The following is a 20,524-nucleotide window of genomic DNA, read 5'->3' as shown; positions in this document are numbered from 1 at the left end:
CTTAGATCTTCCAATGTCCAAAGAGAGTCAGAGATGTGGTCTGGTGGTCCCATGCTCTCCAGAACAGGTCTCAAGTTCTTGTTGATGTTAAACACTTACACTCGTTAACACCTTTTCTTCTCAGGCCCTGTCGGACAAGGAAGAACAGTGTATGAAGACAGGTTGATGAAATGCAAAAAAAAAAAAAAAAATTTTTTAAACATGATTTCAGACACATCGTGGTTATCGAAAGATATGGATATAAAAGTAACTTTGTGGCATGTTTCACAAAATGAATCTGTGTGTAAAGATTGTCATTTATTTTACCTAGATTGCCCCAGATTCTGCCACTGAGCTTCTCACCGAGCAGATACAGAAGATAACACCAGCCATCAAAAACTCCCATTAATACAAATACACTGATAAGGTTTATTTTGCCAATGAGGTTAAGCCAAAATACCTGACACATGGTGCAGCCAGAAGACCCTGTCCAAAGGCAGAATAGCATGCACACAAGAAGAAGCTTCGCACAAACTCTCAACTCTGGACCATGCTTCCTGTGTGCTGCATCTGAGTGCTCCTGATTATTATTATTATTAGGTTATTCTCAATAAACACTCACTTAAAATGCAAGTCTCAAATGAGAAAGATTTATCTAATGCATTATTAGGTAATCGGGATTCATCGCTGGCCTTTCTGTCGGGCCGTTCACTTAAAACATATATCAGATATATAAAATATCCTGATGATGGTTGACGGGGTTAGTTCGATTGGATGTATACATGATATAAATAAATGACTCTGTTAATTACTTGTTTTTACTTGACAACAGGAAAAGACTGCAGTACAAGCTCAATACATGCATTAGTACTTATATTTAACCTATTATGCTGTGGCATCTGGATTCAGGAGATTTAGTAAATTTTTAAAAATGAGGTTGGCTTTGTTACACTACAACATGATACGAAATAGCCATTTTATAACACATAGTCAACAGTCTCCAGTTGCAAATGATGGTCACAAACTATAGGGCTAATGCTGCCAATTCTGGAAACGACAGAATTACAATAGAAGAGTAGAAGAGTATTTGCAGATATAGCCTACCATGTCAAATAGAGTAGACAAGAGAACAATATCAGTGTAGCCCCTTTAATTCTGGAATTATATACATGATTCTGAATGTACATCTCCACAAGCACCAAGGGCACAATTATGGTGTGCTGTAAACCGAGAGAGGGACATGGTGCTGAATCGTTGTTGCTGAAATATTGATATAATCTTGATATTGCATATCCGTCTAAAGTTCAAATCATTGCATTAAAACGTAACATTGCATGGTTCAACCAATGAGGAACATATGTCTATATCCGGAATCCCTAAATTGTTATTAAACGACAGAGTGAAAAGATAGCAGGCAAATATGGAAACATGAATGCAAAGACATGAAACCCACGTTACGCAGGCAGCCATAATGCTTCTGGTTGCAAAAGACCCTTTGACATTTGAATAAGTGAAGGCTTGCACAATTAATGAATGTGTAATCAGCCCTCAGGCCAGAGCACCGATACATAAGTCGTGAGAGCTGTACAATTTTTGTTTACGCCTATTGTCTAACCTTCTACTTATATTTCTTTTTTCTGTGAGTGTTTTAGCGTGTGTGTGCGTGTGTGTGTGTGTGTGTGTGTGTGTGTGTGTGTGTGTGTGTGTGTGTGTGTGTGTGTGTGTGTGTGTGTGTGTGTGTGTGTGTGTGTGTGTGTGTGTGTGTGTGTGTGTGAGCCTGCATTCATCAAATACAAACAACGCAAATAAATGACTTGTAAATGTTCTGATGAACCTTCTGGAGAATAGAATAATATATTTGTTTTAAGTGAATACTCGTATGTAAAAATGGCATTGTTTATACTCTCTAATCATCTCTCCCTAATTACAATTACTATTTTAATTTAATTTGGCACGGTTGGTATGCTGCCTTGCGCGCGATTTCATTGTGCGCCGCTAGACACGAAATAGGCTCATCTCAATGCAGATTGAGATGAGGTCTGGTGTTAGCTAGGCTAGCATGGCCTATGAGAAGAAGCAAATGTTAAAATGTAACACTGTGGACTTTGTCCACTTGTTTGTCTTTCTCTGTCTTTGCCTGTTGGATTGAGAGTGTTGGAATGGGTCTTGTGTTTGTGTGGCTTGCAGAATTGCGTGGCTTGTAGGCAAAAAGACTGTTTTGCATTCATCATACACAATCAAGGCAAATGAATGACTTATAAATGTTCTGATCAACCTTCTGGGGAAATCCAAATGATTTATATTTAAAAAAAAAAAAAAATTGTATTCCATCCCAAAATACTGTTATAATTTTATTATAATAAAAAAATGTGATGTAATAACTCTAATATGTTTGTAATGTAACACTGTGGATGGTGTCAACATGTTTGTCTTTCTCTGTCTTTTCATTTTAGTTTGAGAATGTTGGAATGGGTCTCTTCATTTGCATGCAGCTTTATGCATGGATGTATTTTGTTGTTTGTTTGTCTTCATGAATATCACAGAACAGTAATTAAATGCAAGTTTCTATTGTCCATACATTTAGGAACGGCAGGCTGGGGGGATGTTAACAAGATTAACTTTGGCAAGTGTGAGATCAAACCCAGGGAGAAGCAAATCTGCAATACACACACATACACTCACAAACCTTTTCAGAAAATGTGTCACACTGTTCCAAAAGAGTGGTCAACAGTATTCTTGCTTAACATATTTAATGTTAAAATCTAATGACATATTCTGTATTGTATAGTTTGCAGAGTTAAACTTAAATGTACCAATTTATGAAATGATGAATTTTCTGCTGTTTAAATAGACAGTAAGTAACCATAAATTGATTAACATTAACAATTCATCATCGGGTAATAAAGTTGAGCGGTTAAATAAGTAAGTGACATTTTAGGACTTCATATTAGTTTGGTTCTGAGGACGTTTTGAGAAATTTATAATGAATTAAATATCAGCATTGATGCAATGTAGTGCAGTACTGTGCACTAGTAATAAACACACATGCCCTTCACGGTGGAATTCCCTTTAATTCTTCCAAAACGACAGACTTTTTTTCACGGTAAAATAATCGATGAAAGAGACAGAATGAGAGATAGGCTATAGGAGTGTGTGTGGCTGATGGCTGGTTTAAGCAGCCTCACCACAGCCTCACATTCTGGCCCAAGCCAGAATGATCAGCCTCTGGGGCGTGGTAAGGCTGCACACCTGTTTCACATTGATTGCTCAATGTGAAACAGGTTAAAACACGCGTTACACTTCCGGCTCTGTTATATTCAACCTTGGCAAAACCCGGTTTCAACATCACTACCCTGCGTCCTTGTTTTTGAGGAGCCCAGTAAGATTCACCCAGGTGGAGTGTGGTAGTCACGTACTGTAGGTGGCATGCAGTTGGACATTGCTACAGACTTCAAATACAAAGAAGAGTCAGAGGAAACAAAAAGGTAGCCGACTATGGGCTAAGGGAATGTCAAGGATCATCTTTGACCCCTGTATTTCTGCTTTCCACAATTTCAATCTTGGATATATAGAGTACATCTAAGATCCTCCAAACTCCTTTGCGAGTCAGAGATGTGGTTTGTTGGTCCCATGTGTCCAGTCCAGGGGTGGCACTACAGACCAGATCTCAGGTTCTTGTGGCTGATCTTACAAACTCTTTAACACCTTTTCTTCTGAGAACCTTTCAGACAAGAAAGAAAAGTGAATGAACTACAAAGACAGGATGATGAAATGCAAAAATATCCCTTTTAAAAAAGAACATGATTTCAGACACACAAGATGTAAATATAATGAAAACTGCAAAATCTTCGCTAAACGAATCAGTGTGCTATTTATTCTCACCTGGATGGCCCCAGATTCTGCCACTGATCTTCTCACCGAGCAGATACAGTAGATATTGCAAGCCAGCACAGATTCCAAAAAATAGAAGTATGGTCACAAGGCTTAATTTGTTAAGGAAGGGGTAAACCCAAATGCCTGAGGCATGGTGCACCCAGAGGACCCTATCAAAAGGCAGAAGAGCATGGAAACAAGAATAAGCTTTGCAGAAACTCTTTACTGCCATCTAAAAACAGGACCAAAAATATAAGGCTAATCGTGTCTGCCAGCATTTGATGGCAGCTCCGTTATAAATTGATATCCCACTTGATTGAAACTGCAAAATATACAATAGAATTTGAAGAAGAGTATTTGCAGACCTACCATGACATATATAGTAGACCAGAGAACAACATCACTGTAGCACCTTTAATTCTGGAAGCATATGCATGATTCTGAATGTACATCTGCACAAGCACCAATGGCACAATTATGGTGTGCTGCAAACAGAGAGAGGGACATCGTGAACTTTTTTTAATCTCTCTAGCTGAACAACTCTTGATATTGCATGTCTGTCTAAAGTTCAAATCTTTGCATGAAACTTACCATTGCATGGTTCAACCAATGAGGAATAATGGCATCGATTACTTTTGGATACACTAGTTCACGGTCAACAGCATAGATTGACCAGAAAGATGAAAACACAAACTGGAAATACAAAGCAATGACAACTTTACTGGCAGCTCTATATAAAACTGACTGAATGGTTATTCACCACATTTCAGTATAACATGGAGAGCTGGCGTTACTTACGGTTGCATATGGGAAAGCAAACATAGTGAATAAGTCATCTCTGAATTTCACCAGAAGGGATTTAAACCCACCACCGCGTATATATTTTGCAGGAAACACCAAGTTGACAATGTCCGTCAGGACACACAGTGCGAAGAACAAGGTCTGCAAAACCTGGAAGAGTTGATATTTTTATGTTTATTAAGCCCTTAGTACGTCTCGTTCTGGACATCAATGACAGATATACATACCAAATTGAGGAAGGTTAAATATTTCCATTTCCCACCGTAGGTGATCTTTCTGGTGTCTATACCCGAAGTCGTTAAATTGGTATAAAATGACAGAGCGAAAACATACCAGGCAGATATTGAAACATGAATGCAAAGACATGAAACCCACGACACGCAGGCAGCCATAATGCTTCTATTGGCAAAAGACACTTGTACAATTAATTAACAATTAACGCCTGTACAATTAATGAATGCGTAATCAGCCCTCAGATCGGAGTAGGCCTACGGATGTATAAATTACAGTGAGCGGTGTGCTGTGTACAAATAATATGTGTTCAAAGGTTCAAAGTGTACCCTCTTGTTCTATTGCTTTTTCTAGGACTTTCAGACATCTGTATAGTTATTGCTGCCACCTATTGGCGACCATTGGAAATCGTGTGTGTGTGTGTGTGTGTGTGTGTGTGTGTGTGTGTGTGTGTGTGTGTGTGTGTGTGTGTGTGTGTGTGTGTGTGTGTGTGTGTGTGTGTGTGTGTGTGTGTGTGTGCGCGTGTGTGTGTGTGTGTGTGTGTGTGTGTGTGTGTGTGTGTGTGTGTGTGTGTGCGTGTGCGTGTGCGTGTGTGTGCGTGTGCGTGTGTTTCTTACAAACAAGGGAAATAAATGGCCAAGCAAGGTCCTGAGTTTTAGTAAAACTAAGTAGGCCATTCTGTAAAAACATTGGTTGGACTCCCTACTTATTATTATTTTATTTGGGTGCTTCCCAAGAGGCAAAATAGCAAACGTTAAAATGTTAAAAGGTTGACTGTGTCCACATGTTTGTCCTTGTAGGTTGGTTTGAGAATGTTTGAAAGGGTTTCATCATTTGCATTTTACTGCATGCGTGGATGCAAAGGTATAACCTTTATTATTCTTTTCCTTTTTCTTCCACATCCAGACACTTGTATTCGCCAGCCACAGTCGACCATTTGGAAATCTGAATCTTCTAATACGTAAAGTAAATAAACATCAATATTTGTGCATGTAAGTCAATATATACACACAAAAACTATGAAATCATACTTTTTTGTAACTAGGTGTACACTGTGTTCAAGTTTAGTTTGGCAATGTTTCCAATTTCCATCCAATTTTAAGTGACATAAATAAGACTTTTTCATAAGGCATGTAATCAAGGGTTAGGGTTAGGGTCAATGCATTAACCACTAGCAAACATTAAAATAAATCATCAAAAGTGAGTAAGGATGACCTGGGGGGGCACATGTGTTTGCCTTACTGTGTCTTTGCAGAGGCCCATGTTTGTGTGAGAGGGTTGGTATGTGTTTTGTTTGTCTTCATAAATATTGCTTGCTGTTGTGTGTGTGTGTGTGTGTGTGTGTGTGTGTGTGTGTGTGTGTGTGTGTGTGTGTGTGTGTGTGTGTGTGTGTGTGTGTGTGTGTGTGTGTGTGTGTGTGTGTGTGTGTGTGTGTGTGTGTGTGTGTGTGTGTGTGTGTGTGTCTATTACATGCGTAATTGATACAATTTCTGATGGAATTTAAATGTGTGGTGCAAAATAAAACGCATATATTTAGACGTAGATAGAGAATATATGATGTCGCTTTGTATATTTCAGATACATTATATTAAATCATTTTAAATGGCAGGAGATGATCGGGAGTGTAAAGGGAGCAAGTATCCATTGGCAATAAAGTGTTTATTGACCTTGCTCCGATAAATCTGCTGCAAACAGCCTGTTAAACATCTCATTGAATGAATTAACACTCAAGAGAATCATCATCCATGTGAACAATATAAAGTAATAGGCTATGTTATTCCATTTGATCAGTCATTCTTCCATACGACTATCTTATTAAAATAGGTAACTTGAAATCGAACAGATGCTACTAAAGGATCAAGTATTTCCTCAGTATTAAGCCAATGGCTGAAGGGATTCTTCAAGATCACCGCCAGATGGCAGTAAATGTTAAGTCCGCAGGAGCGCAGGGACCATACCATACCATATCATGGACCAGTGATTCCCAACCGTTGGCTTCAGGTGTACCATTCAATTGATCAAGACCTTTCGCTGAGCATCTCATGTGAAAACGGTAAAAAATCGAGAACTGCACATACAGTGGCTGAGCAAAGAGTGCCAGCTACTGTATGTGCATTTATTGCTGCAAGAAAGCCATTACCGGTGGGAAATAGTGGAAAGAAATGTCAGCAATACTGCTCATGCTCCCAGTGTGTTTAGCAAAAACACATTAACACAAATAATCTATGGAAAACATTTGATGGAATGCACAAAGATGCTCTAATAACAACAAGCCATAAAATATATTTGCTATAATGGGTATTTTGTTTCCATTATTGTAAATGTGTCACGTACCACAGGTTGAAAAACACTGGCCTGTATAAAACGGTTTTAATGATAACCTGCGGTGCATGTTCAATGAATTCTGTTTAAATGTTCTATTAATTATATTTCTATGCCAATAAAGCCGCTTCTTCCGTGCTCCACATCGGCAAATACACAATGGCTGATGGGATATGAGTTTAAATAGGAGTCCCTGATGTTAAATTCAGCTAGGGGCGGATACTATAAAACTACATTTCCCAGCAGCCCCATCTACGCTGTTAAACCTGTCACTGATGGCAAACGTGTCTGTAACCAACCGTTCCTCAAGCTCTGGCAAGCGGCAGAGAGGCGAGGAGACCGGGCGCCGTAACCATGAACTGCTTTAAGACCTAGCAGAAACCTCTCCAACCGGAGACATTCAACCTAAGACATCTACATGACAAGGCGAAGCGCAAGAACAACAATCATGCAGTACAAATACAGGAGAATCTAAGAGCCAAGGTTGGATCGCTCGTTCATTCCACATCTCTTGACGCAGATCAGCTGGCGTAGCAGCCGGGTGGGGAGTCCGCATGATGTCCGTGGAGGAACATCGATATTCCGACGCTATGCGGCTCACGGAGGCCGGCCCGGAGGGGCTGTGCGGGGAGATGGAGCGTCTTTCCCGGGAGTTGAGTGAGACCACGAAAGAGAAGATCCAGGCTGCAGAATACGGGCTAGTGGTGCTGGAGGAGAAGCAGCAACTCAAACAGCAGTATGATGATCTGGAGGTCGAATACGAGACTGTGCGACAGGAGCTCGACCTGCTTAAGGAGGTAGGTGGTGCCTGCTTTGGCTATGGAAAACACTACCTTAAACATTACCATGATACATTTAGGTTCAGATGTTGTGATTACGAACCGTCTCTCTCACAGTAACACACGCTGATGAAGATACACCCACACTACACAAGGTCAAATCTGAGCGTCAATGAACGTCCATTCAGGGCTGGTCCTGTGTTTATTAATGCAGCATATATGGTCCCCTCTCCCCCGAGTGTCTACTTGTTATTCTAGGCATAATTCTCTAAATGCTTGCTTTTCTTTACCACCTATAGGCCTATGCCCTGTTGACCTTTCACATTTGAATTACATATTCAAATGATCAGTGCTAGGATCCAAATTAAAATAAAAACTGTCCAAATCAAAATTACATTTTGCCTACATACATTGCCATTAGTTATTGATTAATAGTTCATGTGTCTCAGTTAATTATAAGTTGTGGTATGTGTGCACTATTGTTTGTGTATTTATAGGATTCTTAAACTGCTTTCAACTAAAAGACAATTGTTCCAATCAACTACCAACTCTATTTCTGAATTATCTTTATTGTTGGGTTGCAGAGCAGTAAATCAATGCAATGACAAACAAGGCGGATACGCTTGGTCTTAGAACAGGAACTACCGGCAGAGTTAAGCATGCAGGCAGGAGAGGTTTTTTGAATTTTGAAACTTCCCGCTCAAAGAGTAAAGCATGAGCAACACATCGGAAAACGAGTTACGACTCTGGAGGCATGGGAAGAATGTGGGCCATGACGCCATAGAGGCAGAGCTGTAGCACTGGATAAAGGATGAGTCTGTTTTTCCCTCAACTGTGGTGAACTCATTTCCAACTGGACTCCCACCCTGGTGTCTCCCTATCGCTCTCCTTTTTCGGTCTCTTAATCTCCCTCTATCTTTCAGAGTTATTAATTATAGAGGGGAATACGTAGGTTTTATTTGTCTAAGATCCTTTAATTAACACAATATTTAGTCTTTCCCTCATTTTCTTGGCATCCATTTAGCCAGATCCATAACCAAAGAACCTCATTGAATATGATACTGTATTTTTCGCAGACAAAACTCCTCTCCTGCTCTTTTAATGTTTTAGCTAGCCAAAGATCTATTTATCCGTTTGACACTCCCTCAGTCACTCACCGAAAAGAGTAAATTATAGGCCGACAAGTCTTACTTCAGCATTTAATTATAGGATGAAGGTCCAGTTTAATTAGGGCCAGGTTCACCTCTGTTATTAAAAAATATCTCCCTCTCGCTCCTCTCTTGCCAAAGCAATGCTGACCCCAACCAAGAAAAGAAACCACGATCAAACAAACCAATTACTTCCAACTAAAATGTAATTCCAGAAAAATGTCTCTTGCCCTTCTACTGGGAAACGCAAACACTTAACTCCTCAGTTGTGTGGATGACCCTTGTAAGCGCCTCTGTTAAAGTGGAAAGGTTGTCATTGGTGTCCAGCTGGTGTTTGAATTTGTGGCCACAATGTTGTCCCTTTCTCAAGCTACTGTGTCAAGAGCACCAGGGTGGACATACTCATGGTTTGAGATTTACTGAAGGGCATGACCCTATAGCTTCACCCATGACCATTAACCAATTGCTAGGTGCTCATCAGAAATCATAATGGCAGTGGGAAAACTCCAATTAACCTAGCAGTGGGTCAGATTAATGTGTGCCTACTCCCTCCCTCTTTTTCTTTCTCCATGCTGGTTTCAGGAATATGGATGAATTCTGAAAAGTGTTGTTGCCTAGTAACGGTACCACCCCTGATTTGTTCTGGTTTCTCGCTGCTTCCACCATGGTTGTTGTTTCCTGCACGTCGTTGTATGAATGCAGTGCAACGAGGCTTCGGTAGCTTGACAAACAGAGAATGAGTATTGAAGTCAGCGCACTTCCTGGTAATGATTCCATACGATGCCCTGTCTGATGGTCTTATGTTCGCCGCAACTGCATTCCTGGTAACCTTTCGGCCTCTTCTGATGAGGACACGGATGTAACCCTCCTGTTTGCCTGGTCGATGACCTCTGTTGATACAGGGTCACTGTGGGACACTATGTCTGCTTGTTCGCTTTACTGCCATAGTTTCCCATTCCCATTCTTCCCCAGGCCCAGCACAGTAGAGGGGAAAAGAGGGTACAGGCCATGCTGAGTTGTAGTTTTTGTCTCTAGGCCCATCTCTGTTTAGCTTTATTGCCACATTGAGTGCCTCTTTATTGAATGTTTCTATTGACTGTCACTCACGTCCTCTCAGCGTGCAGTCAAATGCCTTCTGTGGGACAATCAAAATCGAGCTATATTGTGATTTGTACAGAAATGCACAGGCTGGCGGGTTCACACCAGATCACTGCTCTGGGTCCTGAGTCTGACTGAGTTTTATTTTACATAAAAGATATATTACCAGCCAGGTGACAAGTGGTTTCCCCTTCTGTGTAGCAGCTTATTCTGTAATAATAATAATTAACAGTCAATAAACGTGTAAGGTTCTGACAAAGCAACCATTTTATACCAGGCTACCAGCTATACTAACGTCGCAGTCATCCACCCATTAACATGATAACTACAGGGTGAAACTGCAGTCTCAAGGTGTACCCTAAAGAAACGGAGGATATTTTTAACTCTACTTTAATGCTCCAATTATTGATTTTCTGCCGCTAATCCAACTATGAAGACGGGCTGGAAGTCTTGCAGCCCTCAAGGTGCTATCAGTAGCACGTCAGCAGAGCTAGAATAGCAGGGTTATTGGTGTAAGGCTTCATTTGAAACCGATGCCCACTCTCTGGGTTGTGCAGGAAAGTCATGGAATGACACAAATACGTCATGATCGCTCCTTAGACAACAGAGGCATCTTACTTTGTTCTTCCAAGATTTCGTCCCTTCTAATACCGGACTCTCGTACACCATAACCACGGCTAAGGGGCCATAATGACAAAGGCCTGGTGTTCTTTGGGTCCTTGTTGCATTGTACAGGCTAGAGTGTCAGAGAACACAGCAAAGCCATTCAATCACCCCTTGCTCGTGTTCTCCCTCACCCTTCCCTATGCTTGTAGCAGCAGCTGGCTTCTGTGCTGTGGAATTCATCATGGACAATTGCAAACCTAACTATGCCTAAGCTCGGTAAAAGCGGTGCCCTCTGTGCTCGGCTTGCTGGCCTTTTGTATGGCTGAGCCGAGTGAGGTTAAACGCTCACAGAACAGAGGGTATGAAAAAGGGCAGATTGGAGAGAGGCGTCCCATTGTGGCTCTGTTGTTAGAGCACTGCTCAATTTTGTCCATTTGAAATGGCAGATCAGTAAAGCACATATCACCTTGTGTCCTGAAACAAGGTTATCAGGTGTAACTTTAAAGCTTTATGTGTAAATGGCATTGGAGATACAATGAATGCTTATTGAACATTGACACCACGTTCTCTGTCAAAATGATTGATTTAGCTTGTATTGTTTGTCCAACTGCACCCAGCATTGTTTTACGTTTTCTAACCCGCCCATAAACCTACAGTATGTCTTCCCGTCCGGTCGCACCGCAATTAAAGCGTAATCTTAAAATGGCGCTAAATAAAATCCCAAATAAAATCCCAGTAGCCCTAAGAGGATAAATGCCAGCCACAACACAGAGGGTTTATGCAAGTCTGGAAGCTGGGCCACAGCTCGCCACCATAAGCCCAGTCTCTGTTGCCATTGAAAGGTATTTCTATTTACTGCAATGCATACTCTGCTAGCTACTTGACCTTTGGCTCCCTCACGCCTGGGGCACTGATGTAAGTGTAGCGATAGTAAGGATTATGTAAGGTTGCAGAAGGTGTAATGACCCTTCATGAAATAATATGGGGGAGAAATCCTGCTTCTATTTCAACAATGTATCAAGGGGTTGGGCTGATAAGACACCAGCAAACCACAGAAAAAGAAAAGCTTCCTTCAATGTGTCTCTTGACCACAGAACACCATATGCTACTGCAAAGTAATTAAAGATTCATGACTTTACTCAGTTTTAGGTAAAAGAGGCCACCGCTAATCCTAAATGATTGGAAAATAGACTCGGTCCTTAACCCTCACAAACAAATCAGCACTTCGCAAACACAGTTCAAGTGATGATAATGGGCATTCATGATGGAGTGAATAGGTCAGTGAAACAAGCCAAGCCAGTATTTCATTCAGTCAAGGTAGCCAGTCTTATGGGGTAGGGCAGAGTTTGGATAAAGACAATAAAGTTGTCTTTTGAAGATGTAAAATGTGTACATTGAGTCTGTTCTCTGGATCTTATCGAAAGTTATTTCATTTTTTTTAACAAATTATGAGAAACAAGCTCATCAGGAATCAAGTCAAAGGTAAAGAGAATAACCTAAGCCTCACATACTAGTCCTGACTCCCTGACGATAATCCTTTAATGAAGACGTTTGGCCAGATTAGGCAGAGAGCCAGGCTAAAAGCAGCACATGAGGTATCAATACAGCACTACTCTGTCTGACCATGGACTCAGGATTGGTGGTCACCATTCTCCCTCCCTCTTGCACCACACGCACACAAAGTCAAAATGACCAGATGATGTGTGCATTTGATACGATGCAAGCTAAAAGTAGTGTAGTCGTGCGTTGTTTCAGGACCCATCATTGTTAATTTTTGTTGGCTTTATTGGTTGTGTGCTGCTAAAAAGCAATTCAAAATAAAAAAGCCTACGGTGCAGGCCTCGTCTTACAGCCATGAGGCACATTCCACAGAAGCCAGCTTATTGTTCCAGGAATACGTTTCATATTGCTGCTTCAGGTGGGTGTTTGCTCATTCTGTAGGATTGCTGAAAGACCCTTTGTAACCGATATAACGCTGATGTAACTTTGTAAAAAATGTCTGCTTTCACATACTGTGGGTGTGGATGGGTGCGTGTGATCGCATGGTGATATCTGTTTTGCATTATGGTGACTACTACTCAAAAGAGAGATTGTGTCGGAGCATCAGAGGGGTATATCTGTGTGGGTTCTGCACTGCCTTCCGACTAGCGCTAACTGCATCGATGTTTTGTCGCTGTCTGTCAATCCTTTTGGGTTGTTTTGTTTGTGACCGTTAATCTTGTCCTTGGTGTGTGTTTAGTGACACCCTTTCTTCCCTTCACCCCCTGCACTTCGAACTCAGTCTCCTTCCCTTTATTGAGTTGGAGACAAAGCCTCCTACACCCGGCTTCCTGTTTACTGCTCTGAAGAGCTGGAGGTATTAATAGACAGGAAGCATCAGAGATATGATTCATGATTCATCTGTCCGGATGTCCTTGTTTGATTGGATGAAATGGCCACGTGGTTGTTCATCATCCACCACCATCAAGATAGGGCATCGTTACACTGGACACAGGTTGTTTGGGGGATTTCCTGTGGCATTACTCATCTCGTTGTAGAAGCACACAAGGTGGTCAGAAATCAAGGGCACACAAATGTGACTGTGAAGGTCTAATAAAGTTGCTGAGATTGTTTAATTTTTATGGTCTTTAAACTCCCACGGAGGCAGAAATAAACAGGAATGATCATGTCTCTGCCAAAGTGCTAGAAAGGGCAAGAATAAGAGGATTCATTATAAGTGATTACAATTATTAAAATCTAACATTTAGTCTTCTTCCTCTTTCTTGCTTGTGTAAATCTTTTGCATGAGGTACGCTGCATTGCTTTGTGTTGAACATTCGTTGCCTGCTATCTTAGAGGAGCTGCATTTTAGTGGTTCGTCCCTCATGAATTCCAGACAGGAGTGGTTTTATCTGGTTGGTTTCGAGAAAGGCTAGGTGAGGGCTACATTTGATCATTCACCATTTAGCAAAAACTTAAAAACAATATAGTCCCCCTGCAATTCAAGCACATCATGAGAAGAAGATCACCATGGCATGTTATCTTGATTGAATGAATCAAATCATGTAACATTACCAAACCTAATTTCATATCATCTGACATTTTGCCTGCAGGTTCCTTTCAAAATTAACCCTTTATCATACAGAGAGAGAGAGAGCGGAACGTCCTTCTTCTCCTTATCATCCCTAACCCCCCCCCCCCCCAAATAAAAGCGAGGGGTTCTGGGTTCTCCCCGCCTGTGTGAAGCATCCATGCTTTGTTAGATTCCCCAGACACTCTGGATGGGAAAGGAGCAGACCGATGTGTGCCCAGACTGGCACCCCTAGGCTCAGTGGAGGCATGGAGACAAAAGAATGGATCAGGGTGAATGTACGTAGAAAGTAGTGGTTATCAGGACGCAGTGAATGAGCACTGAGCAGGGCGCCTGCCTCTCACCAGCACACACAATAGTCTTCTGGGATCGGAGGGGAAGGAAGGGAGGGGTTGTAGTTTGACGACGTATTCCAATCTCTCAGGGGCCTTTGAGAATTGTGGGGATGGGAGATTGAGAAAGATGGGAGGGGCAGCATTGGGCAATGCTAGTGTTTCCTGTGGGAACACTCTCGTTTTTAGATGGGGAATAGCAGAATTGAGGGCTCTTCTATCTGCTTTGATATGTTCTTCCATGCAAAAAAAATATTGCTGGCAGGCATACATCTTCTGAGCAAACCCGTAAACATGAATGCTTTGCGCAAACATGGCGATTGAATGTCAGAACCCAGGGCGTGTAAAACCTAACAGGGTTTGCTTACATGCATTTCCTGTCCTTTGTTTGAGGAGGAAAATACTCTGAATGATTTCCAATAAGATTCCTGATAAATAAATAAAAACAAGCCGTGATATGATATTGTTCAGCTGAAAGCTGGCTATTGTCTGTCCTTTTTTATTATTCAGATTCAAAGCCATCGATTTATATCCACGGAAAATAATAATGCAGACTGCGACGAGAATCCCATCATATTAACCCCTTATATCCCTCTGACGGGGGCTCATATGGCGGGCCTGTGCCACGGTGACCCCAACGTGAAGGCCCCGCAGGGAGAGTCACAGCAGGAGCCCATGGAGGAGGGAGGGCTACGTACATAATGTAATTACGCCTGTGTAAGGGGGCCGTGACTCTTTGTCTGCTCTGGGGTCTGGTGAGGACTTCCCCAGGAGGCCAGCTTGTGGGTTTGTGTGTGTCTATGTGGGGGGGGTGTATTTGCAGAGTATAGATTGGAAAGTGCTACGGGAGGCACAGCTGAGGACAACCATTCGTCAGAGTTAGCCCAATTTAATTAATATACACGGGTAAATAAAACCAACAAATGAGGCAAAGAGTCATTGAATGGGTTTGAATTGATGAGACAGAGTAAGGGTTGAGGTCCTCAGGAGGAACAGGCTCAGCTCGAGTCCTGGTGGCCACCCCCAACCCCCCCTGCCTGCTGGCAGATTGATGGGACCTGTCTGGAGGCTGATAGATGTTTCTTGAATGATGGAGGTGAATGCATTATAGTCCAACATGCAATATTAATCAAGTTGGGGGTACATTGATAAGGCTAAAGTCCATCTGGCAAATGCATTGTGTCTCAGTGATATGTGACTCTATTAACCAGTCCCTGACGTAGTCAACAAACAAAGTGATCAGGGGTCTGTTGATGGGGAAACCCTTTGCCTTCCTTTTAAACTTGGCGTGCGTGTGTGCGTGCATGTGCATGTGTATGTGTGTGTGTGTGTTCCCAGCTGTACTCCTGGTGTATGTCTTGTATCGTCAGAGGAGTTGTTTTGCATGGGTTTCCCCCCAAAGGAGAAGATCATGTATACACAGAGGAACAACCCTTGTGTTTCAGTGCTGTTTACCAGGTAGAGGCTCGGCATGAAACCACATAACAAAGAACTAGAAGAAATAACAAAATGAGATTTGTAGCGACCCGAGGTGTCGATGAGGATTATCACAAGAAAGCGAGAGCTGCCCGTGTTAGTCAGAGCCGCAGAAACTGCCATCTGCGAGAGTGTGAATCCGTCTGTTCTGCCCTGACTGACCGCCCCGCGATCTGTCGCTGTGATTGGCCTGGTTACCATAACGACGGCTGTTCCCCTGGGATGCTGGCGCGTGGATCCGGGAGATTTGAAACCCGGGTCTCGAGCGGCGCGAGAGTAGGGTACGGATCTCGAGCCAACCGACTGAAAGACTTACAGCAGGCCCCGGATAAAGCTTTCTTTGTGTTGCTAATTTTCAAGGGTCCTGCAGGCCCCCGGAATGGACGAGGATCACAGCCGCGATGCGAGTGATAAGGGCTCCACCACAGCCAACGCGCTGAAAACGCTGAGCAAATGGAACCTGCCCTGTGGAGTCTCCGTCCTCCCAAGGGACGCCGGTGTTTGCCACTCAATTCAGGAGCGGATTTAGGAGCCAAACAATGCCGGGGATAAACATCCCGAGATAGATGGTGTTTTTTGTTTTTTTAATGGACTGCAATAGCAAGATAATTCTGATTAAGTGGAACAATGGTGTACTTGAAAAAAAAAATTGCCCTTAATCTCATTGAAAGTATATGTAAATCTGTATCTTTGGCACGAAGATGGATTTTGTAAAATCAAATTAATGTAAGCTATTAATGTAAGCTATGAATCTATCTATTTAATCTATATCTCTGAAAATATGGCTCTTAACGAAATCCATAGTGTTATTGTTATTGTATAAACTCAAAGCATTAATCCAAGGATGAAATATACACTATAGTGCCTAAATAATCTCCTAGTAAACGCTGCCTTATGTCTAATATCAGCCCGAAGCCTAGCTGTAATTTGCAGTGGACTCTAATATAGTACTAATGATGGATCTGATTTTCATCAAAGCTTCTATCAACATTGAATTATGCTTGTTAAGGTTTCATGCTAAGGCCTCATTCCCAGATGCCACAAAACCGGCATGAGAGGCGTGCAGCACGGGTCTAAATAATAGATGGGTTCTAGCTAGCTCATGTCCCCAGCCTGATCCAGTGAACCCTCTCATCAGTTTCAACTTGTTTCTACTAGAAGGAATTTGTTCCTAAGATGTACATATTGCACCTGCAAGGTGTGCTAATAGTCCCCCTGAGTCTGATTAGTGTGCATGTCTCATCTTTATACATATATATATTATTTCTGTCTTCTCTCTCTTATTGTGGGCTGCCTCTCTTGCTCTTCCTGCGGCTGTTCTCCCTTGTGTTTGGGAGGTTCACGGCTCGCACACAAACGGATCTCCCCTCAGTTTGGGCCCACGCAAATAATTCTTGAGTCAACCTCCTCCTGGGCAACGAACCAATGCATCGCTCTCTCTAGAAATGGTGCTCTCCTGGTTGAAATGCTGCATTACAACAGTTTGGTGCAGTCCTGCGTATAAGTCTGCAGCGGAACATGATGAGAGTTGCATCTGAGGAACACTGAACACTCCCAATCACTGCTGCTGCTGCTCCTCCTCCTCCTGGCTTCATCTCAGTAGGGACGGCAAGCCTCAACATGGCCGGCACACCAGGTGCTGCAGCATGGATGACTCCAGGGTGGGGGTGGGGGTGGGTGGGGGTGTGTGTGTGTGTGTGTGTGTGTGTGTGTGTGGCCCTTTGGCACAGCAGCTCTTTGCTGTGCAGTGAATCAATGTGGATCTCTGCCAAAATACAGCTCATATCTTCGGCTCCCTCAATCTTCCCCTCATCACTCGTTTTCTGTGTATCTGCCTCCACTAATCTGGTGCTCTTCCTCACAGAGTTTATGATATTGTAATGTTCTAATCATGGGAGAATGAGCAGCACACTTTTAAGATTCACAAGGGGATAAAAATCTGCCTTTACCCGTTTTTCACTAGTAAGTGATAATAGACAGAGGAATGGAAGTTGCCCCTGTCACTCATTAACCAAAGTGTTGATTGGCTTTGGCAATAACATGGGCTAATCAACAACAGTGTTTCCAGAGAATATAGAAATGCCTCACCAAGCGTAGACACACCAACACATGAGATATTCAAAATTCCTTCCAACTCAGTGTCACATATAGCAAGCAGATGCGGGCATAACGCTGTCAGCAACCCTTGGTGTCGTAGAAATAAAGTGACCCCCTCCACTGACTTCCTTTGTTACCCTGTAAAACGTTTGCGGGCTATTGGATCGCAAGTACAGGCCTACCCCAAGCCCGCTCTCACCTTTCTGTGCAGTGAGCTCACGATAAAGAGAGACAAAGATAGACATAGAGAAAGTTTGTCTGTTTGTCATCACCCTGCCACTGTGCCATGTGACCTGAGATTCACAAGGCAGGAAGACCCATTATGTTTTTGTTTTTTTCTTCCTTTCCGCTCTCTTCTCCCCTGTGGCCCCCTCTCTCTCTGACCGCTTAACACACTGGCCAGCCTACAGTCATAGTGATAAATTGCTTTGGCATGTAGGGCTAAACTACACTGTGCCAGACTCCTTGTTTTAGAGGCGAACCCCAGTCTAGTTAAAATAATATGGTATTGTTCGCCATCAAATGGCTGGCTCCATGACTTCTTTGGGAAGGAATTCAGAATCTATCTCTGTGGTATCTTCTTACATCTCGAAGATCTCCAAAATCTGGTCGACCAATCTTAATTTCATGTTTCAGGGTAGTCCAGAATCACATGGTTTTGTTGTTTGCTTTTGCTCTCTAAGCATGCTGTTTATTCATATATTTATTTATCTGTGATTCAACTTGCTGTTTTATATCACAGCATTTTTATGTTTAGATATTGTGATTGTAATGTTGTAGTCTGAAGTCCTTTTAATGGATTTGTACTCTGCCACGTGCACATTTAGAACCCATTTGTTACAAAAAACACCCTTTATTTTATTAAGCTAAAGTGCTTTCTACTGAATGTAGAAGATTTGATTGCAAATATAATGAAGGCAGGGAGTCTGGTATCTAGGTCAGGAGTTCCAGCTGCATAGAAGATAATGTGACCTTCCTGACTTCAAAACAAGACTAGTTCAACAGAGAGGGGTTAGCTGAGAGTCCCCACAAGCCTCCTTCATTAGGAATCGACAAAAATCGACTTTGTCCTGTGAATTCAAAGAACGACTAAGCCGCCTGGATTGCCCTGATTTAGCAACATCAGTTTTAACCTACTGGTTGTGCACAGTCCTTTTAATTAGAGTCTTTTGAAGAATATTCTCTTTGCAACTTTAGCGTTTGTTACTAAGGTCCAACTAAGGTTACTAAGGAGATTCATAAAGAACGTCTTAACAAACATATGACTGTGAATGATGAAATTAGGAACTAATGCAATTTGACCTCTAGATCTTTCTGCAGATCTCCACAAGATGATCAGATGACCCTAAGATCACAAGTTACTCACAAGTTATTGAAAGGCTTTGTACGCAACAAGGCAGTAGAACTTGAAAGAACCAGTTAGGACAGTCAGAGGGGTGAGGTAAACTGAAAGGATCAGAGGTGGTTCCTTTTATCAGCTAATCACATGGTGCCTCTTGATCACTGTGGCTTTGGTCTCTGCATGGGGTGTGTGAGGATGAGAGACCGGCAGGGGGTCGAGCCAACCGTTGCGTATAAATATATGTTCACTCATCTGGAATCGCACCTTTTAACCGCTCCAGCCCATCTTCACACCGAGTTTTGAGCCCTCACGAGTACGTGCTTCTTCTTCCCTCGGTAAAGAAGCAATAGCTGAACTGTTAACATGCATTAGCCCACACTGCAATGGGTCATTGTCTGATTAATCTTACAACAGATGCATACTCCATGCAAGCATCCTCCCTTTGTGGACCCAAACAATGCAACATATGGCTAGAGGAAGATGATTTGTAGATGGGGTGGGCCGCCCACTTTCAGATTATAGCTTTTGGCGCGTCTGCCCTGTTTTACCCTCTCCCTAAAGTAGCCCAATCCTACGCTTGACGCTTGGAGTATCAAAGGGCTTGTGTCATCAGTTTTCTTGCTGGTGGGCTTCTTGTCCAGAGCCCAGACCTCTTGATTAGTTTGACAGAGTCAGTAGGTCGCGTGTCCCCCCCAAGAAACACACACACGCCTGTCGCGTGCCCAGACTCTAATGATGGGAATCCCCTACTTCCTGATTGGGTTAATCCTGTATCTTAATGACATTCTAATCAAATATGGCCTTGGGCTGATTGGTGCCATGATATCTGTGTGGAAGATCTTAATTTGGTGATCGCCGATATATGTAATTTATTCCTTCATGGGGATTGGCAAGCTGCTCCGTAAGCAGCTTGCAGATTTTCAGAGACAGGATAACTTGTATATCATAGATACATACAATATGAGGGAACTGTAATCACATTGTTCATGGTAATCCTCGCAGACAAATAATCATATTGAGCTGAATGAAGAAATTCAACTGAAGAGAGCCATGGACAAGTGAAGGTCAGATTGTGTTAAGGGTAAACCCACGTTTCACCATGCGCGATGGGGCCCTTCCTACAGGACACAACTGCTATTTGTTGGCCAAAGTGTCTGGCAGCTTTATGATACTATCTCTCCCCACCTCCAACCACAATCAATGCTATCTGAGGCCCCAGACCTGCTGTCATGCTTCTATCTCTGTCCCACTTCCTGGACAGATTGCACGTTCAAACCACTTAAGTAAAATCACACCAACTCGACACCCAAAAGTAGGTCAAATATATACACACTTGCAGCATTTCCATTTTGCCAAGGGAATTACTGGGA

At 42.4% G+C, this 20,524-nt stretch overlaps 2 protein-coding genes across 4 annotated transcripts in view; one reads left to right on the top strand and one right to left on the bottom strand.

Moving 5' to 3' along the window:
- Positions 1 to 2,710: 2,710 nt before the first annotated feature.
- On the bottom strand, positions 2,711 to 5,220 carry adtrp1 (androgen dependent TFPI regulating protein 1). Its single transcript, XM_030362580.1, has 6 exons — positions 4,881 to 5,220; positions 4,651 to 4,803; positions 4,444 to 4,545; positions 4,222 to 4,337; positions 3,862 to 4,022; positions 2,711 to 3,700 (listed from the first exon to the last, which is right to left on the bottom strand). Exons 1-6 carry the CDS (start codon positions 5,043 to 5,045, stop codon positions 3,678 to 3,680), a joined length of 720 nt encoding a protein of 239 aa, XP_030218440.1. The 5' UTR covers positions 5,046 to 5,220; the 3' UTR covers positions 2,711 to 3,677.
- Positions 5,221 to 7,487: 2,267 nt separating this feature from the next.
- The window catches only part of LOC115542466 (protein bicaudal D homolog 2), a 39,634-nt gene continuing 26,597 nt past the window's right edge, over positions 7,488 to 20,524 (top strand). For 2 of the 3 annotated variants that reach the window (XR_003976555.1, XM_030354733.1), the window contains exon 1: positions 7,489 to 8,003. Coding sequence is in view for 2 of the 3 variants with exons in the window: in XM_030354733.1 (XP_030210593.1) it covers positions 7,761 to 8,003 (243 nt within the window). In the remaining variant the exon portion in view is untranslated. Of the gene's footprint in view, positions 8,004 to 20,524 lie in introns of all 3 variants that reach the window. The other variant, XM_030354743.1, reaches the window with a different exon arrangement.

The sequence above is a fragment of the Gadus morhua genome, chromosome 1 (assembly GCF_902167405.1).
Source record: "Gadus morhua chromosome 1, gadMor3.0, whole genome shotgun sequence".
Classification (NCBI taxonomy): Eukaryota; Metazoa; Chordata; class Actinopteri; order Gadiformes; family Gadidae; genus Gadus; species Gadus morhua.
The sequence above is the reverse complement of the archived record's forward strand: the minus strand, read 5'-3'. Positions and strand labels throughout refer to the sequence as shown.

Bases quoted from the DNA above. Each gene is read 5' to 3' on its own strand.
- adtrp1 (XM_030362580.1), bottom strand. From the start codon at position 5,045: ATGGCTGCCTGCGTGTCGTGGGTTTCATGTCTTTGCATTCATGTTTCA. The intron at 4,023-4,221 runs GTAGGTCTGCAA...GCCTTTTGATAG, and splicing joins GGTCTACTATATATGTCATG to GGTCCTCTGGGTGCACCATG. The intron at 3,701-3,861 runs GTGAGAATAAAT...CTTGTCTGAAAG, and splicing joins CAGAATCTGGGGCCATCCAG to GTTCTCAGAAGAAAAGGTGT.